General features: G+C 45.9%; 1 protein-coding gene across 1 annotated transcript; it reads right to left on the reverse strand.

The window, feature by feature from the left end:
• Positions 1–617: 617 nt before the first annotated feature.
• LOC120295287 (MDIS1-interacting receptor like kinase 2-like) lies at positions 618–3,197 on the reverse strand. Its single transcript, XM_039316301.1, has 2 exons — positions 2,877–3,197; positions 618–2,819 (listed from the first exon to the last, which is right to left on the reverse strand). The coding sequence occupies exons 1-2, from the start codon at positions 3,195–3,197 to the stop codon at positions 618–620; spliced, it is 2,523 nt and encodes an 840-aa protein (XP_039172235.1).
• Positions 3,198–3,690: the final 493 nt, after the last annotated feature.

The raw sequence follows: 3,690 nt of genomic DNA on the forward strand, positions 1-3,690 counted from the left end.
AGCAAATTTGGGTCCTCCGAGATTGTTGATGTTTTCATCATTGATTGAGAAGAGAGAAGATCCCCCGGATGCTTCCCCATCATAATCTCTAGCGCCACTACTCCGAAGCTATACACGTCGCATTTGTTTGTTACCCGCATCGTAGTTGCTAACTCTGTTTTTCATGAAAGAACAATTCATCAATGTTTTGATCATAATGTCAAGTTGTGCACAAATTTCAAATTTCTTTGATATTATTAATACGAACAGCTTTTTAAAATCTATATTTGCTCCTCTAAATAGTCTTGTGAGAATTATTCGATGAATCCAAATTTGAGAAGTTAATGAGAGAAATTTAAACAATTCCAAATAATATGTGCACATGAAATGCATAGTTAGCTTTGATCATATGACTTACCAGGAGCCATGTAGCCATAAGATCCGGCCACTGTGGTCCAATTCGACAAGCCTGAATTCAAGAGTCTCGCTATCCCAAAATCCGAGAGCTGAGGCTCGAGGTCTAACTCAAGCAAGATGTTGTTCAACGTTATGTCCTGATGGACGATAGGTGGTGAGCAATTGTGATGCAAGTAGGCGATCGCGTGAGCCACGCCTTGAACAATCTTCACCCTTGTACCTCAATCCAATTCAGCTGCTCCTGTTCCTCCATACAAGATCTTTGCCAGACTGCCTCTCTCAACAAACTCATAGACCAAGTAAATGCAACCTCTCATGGAACAAAATCCGTGGAGCTTGATCACGTTGCGATGCCGAACCTGGGTCAACACATGGATTTCGTTCTCGAAACTCTGGCAGTTGACCGCTGGAACGTTGCCGGATTCTGGTGCGTTGAGCTTCTTGACGGTGACGATTTGGCTGCTAGCCAATACGGCCTTGTAAATGCTCCCGAACCCGCCTTTTCCAATGCAATACTCTTCGCTAAAATCATTGGTGGCCTTGGCGATGTCGCTGAATGTGAACTTCCTTAACATTTCCCAAATGATCTGCTCCGATTTCTCGTGCTTTTTAAGATGCTTGATCTCTTCATTGAGAAGCCTTTTTTGCCGCCAAAGCACCAGCAAAATCACAACAATTAGAATCGCTAGAAGTAGTAAGCAGCTCACGCCAACGCTCACACCAACCAGAACTTTTTTTCTATGGTGGGTCGATTTACAGCTCATGCCCCAAGGAGATAATCCAGTCATGTTTCGACACAAGCCCGAATTCCCTATAAAAGCACTTTCGGGTGCTTGTTGGAAGATCCTACCACTAGGAACTGGACCCGTTAGCTTGTTGTACGATAAGTCTATAGAGCTTATACTCTCCATGTTGGAGAGAGAAGCCGGGATCATACCTGACAAATTATTATGCGAAAGATTGAGACTTTCTAGTTTAGTAAGCTTTGCCAAATTGGAGGGAATTGATCCTGCTAGGGAATTGTGGCTCAAGTCTAGGAGTAACTGTAGCGTGGACAACTTCCCGACCTCGGATGGTATGTTACCTAACAAATTGTTGTTGCTCAAGTTCAAGCTCAGTAAATTCTCGAAATTCGCTAGCTCGTCAGGTATGCCACCGCTCAACACGTTCGCCGACAGATCAAGATAACTGAGTTTCGATAACTTTCCTAACGAGAAAGGAATATTTCCAGCCAAATGATTGTTGCTCAAGTTCAGTCTGAACAACTCCCCCAGATCTCCCATCTCGTCGGGAATTCTCCCAGTCAATTCATTGTTGGATAATGTCAGGACGCGCAACTGAGACAATTTCCCGAGCTCTGGTGGGATGCGGCCAGAGATTTTGTTACCATCTATTTGCAAATTTGTGAGATTCATACAGTCTCCCCATCGTGCCGAGAGAGTCCCGACAAATTGGTTGTTGCTAAGGCTTACATAGACCAGATTCGGATGAACTCCAAACGTGCTCGTGATATCTGCAGTGAACTGATTGCTGTCTAGACGGACACTCGTCAGCCTCGAACAATTCTTCAAGCAGTCGGGCAGCGGCCCCGTGAAGTTATTCCCATGAACCTTGAAATAATGAAGAGCAAAGCCGCTGCATAAATCTGGCGGCAGTTCTCCGGTGAAGCTGTTGTCCCAAAATATAACATCGCTCAGAGAAGGGCTGTACTTGCCGAAATCACGTGGTATTCCTCCCGAGAAATTGTTCATGAACAAAGAGATCCACTGTAAGTTAGCAAGGCGAGAGATGGTCTCGGGGACCTCTCCATAAAGCTGGTTCATGCTAAGGTCGAGATAGGTCAACAATGTGAGATTCCCGACCTCCGGAGGAATAGTCCCTGAGAACAAATTGCTGTGCATGGAGAGGGAATTGAGCTTGGTTAGGTTTCCAATTTCGGGCGGAATTTGCCCGGAGAGATTGTTTATTGAAAGGTCTAATTGGAGCAAATTCTTGAAGCTCCCAATCCCCGTAGGGATGGAGCCGGAGAGCGAATTGTTGCCCAAGTAGAGGTATCTGACCTTGGTCAAGCTTCGAATTTCAGTCGGAATTTGCCCAGAGAGAAAATTGTTGTGGAGTTGCAGAGAAATAAGTTTGGTCCAATTCGTCAAGAATTCAGGCAGTAACTCACCAGACAGGCGATTATCTGAAGCTCCAAATTCCGACAATCTGACCAGATTGGACAGTGAGAGAGGCAGCTCCCCAGAGATCGAATTCTCGGCAAGGGCTAAGTAGGTGAGGTTAGCACAGAGCCCGAGCTCCGAAGGGATCGAAGAGGTCAACTCGTTTATTCTCAATTCAAGCTTTTCAAGCTTTCTCAATTGTCCAATGGAGCGAGGAATCGCCCCTTCGAAGGAATTGTTCGCCAGCTCCAAGAACCTGATCTGGGATAGATTGCCGATCTAGGACGGTATCGGGCCCTCGAGATTGTTGTTGCTGACGTCAAAGCGGGTCAGGTTCGAGAATGAAGCCAAGTCGAGCGCATCGAGCGTGCCGTTGAGGCTTGAGCCAGGGAGGCTGATATCTGTGACCAACCCGCCCCCGTTGCAGGCAATGCCAGTCCAGTTGCAGAGATGGGGGATGTTGGTGAGTGACCATGAGCTCAGAGAAGGTGGTGGAGGAGGAGGAGAGAGAGAGTTCTTCCATTTGACCAGAGCTTGCGCCTCTGTGGTCGGCGATGGTGAGGCCTGAAATGGAAGCGAGAAGATGAGACAGAGGAAGAGGCAGAGGGAGAGAGGGCTGGTTGGAGTTGATTTTGTCATGCTTAGCAAGAATTCATGAGAAATAAGGGAGCTGAATGAACTTCTTTTATAGTCCGAAGGGTTCTAGTTTAGACCAAGGACCTCGAGAAAGTGACGAACTCAGCGGGAGTCTTACGGTGAAAAAATGTTTGACTCTTAGTCATTTTCCCACAACGTTGCAAGAAAAATCCTACGGGGCTGCCTCCATGTCATTTCGCCCGCGTATATAGCCACGTGTTATTTTTTAAGAAAAGTTTTACCGAAATCACAAAAGTAGTCTTTGGACTACTAGTACTTCTTACTAATACCAATTCTTTGATTAATACTAGGATGATATGATTTGAAGATTCTTGGTCGGGTGTCGAAATAACCGGTATCCATGTATACAAAAATTTGCTTGTTTAATTATAATAGACAAGCATTTGTCTAGTCAACGCACTCTCACTTGAGCGGATGAGGGCAACCCCACCCTCTCTTGAGGCCGGCAAAGGTCAATGAGGCCTGGCAGTGGCCG

Source organism: Eucalyptus grandis, chromosome 1, assembly GCF_016545825.1.
Source record: "Eucalyptus grandis isolate ANBG69807.140 chromosome 1, ASM1654582v1, whole genome shotgun sequence".
NCBI classification, from domain to species: domain Eukaryota; kingdom Viridiplantae; phylum Streptophyta; class Magnoliopsida; order Myrtales; family Myrtaceae; genus Eucalyptus; species Eucalyptus grandis.

What these genes read in the sequence shown, in the direction of transcription:
- LOC120295287 (XM_039316301.1), bottom strand. Translation starts at nt 3,197, where the DNA reads ATGACAAAATCAACTCCAACCAGCCCTCTCTCCCTCTGCCTCTTCCTC. An exon ending in CGAACCTGACCCGCTTTGAC is followed by an intron (nt 2,820 to 2,876) that starts GTCAGCAACAAC and finishes AATCTATCCCAG; the next exon opens with ATCAGGTTCTTGGAGCTGGC.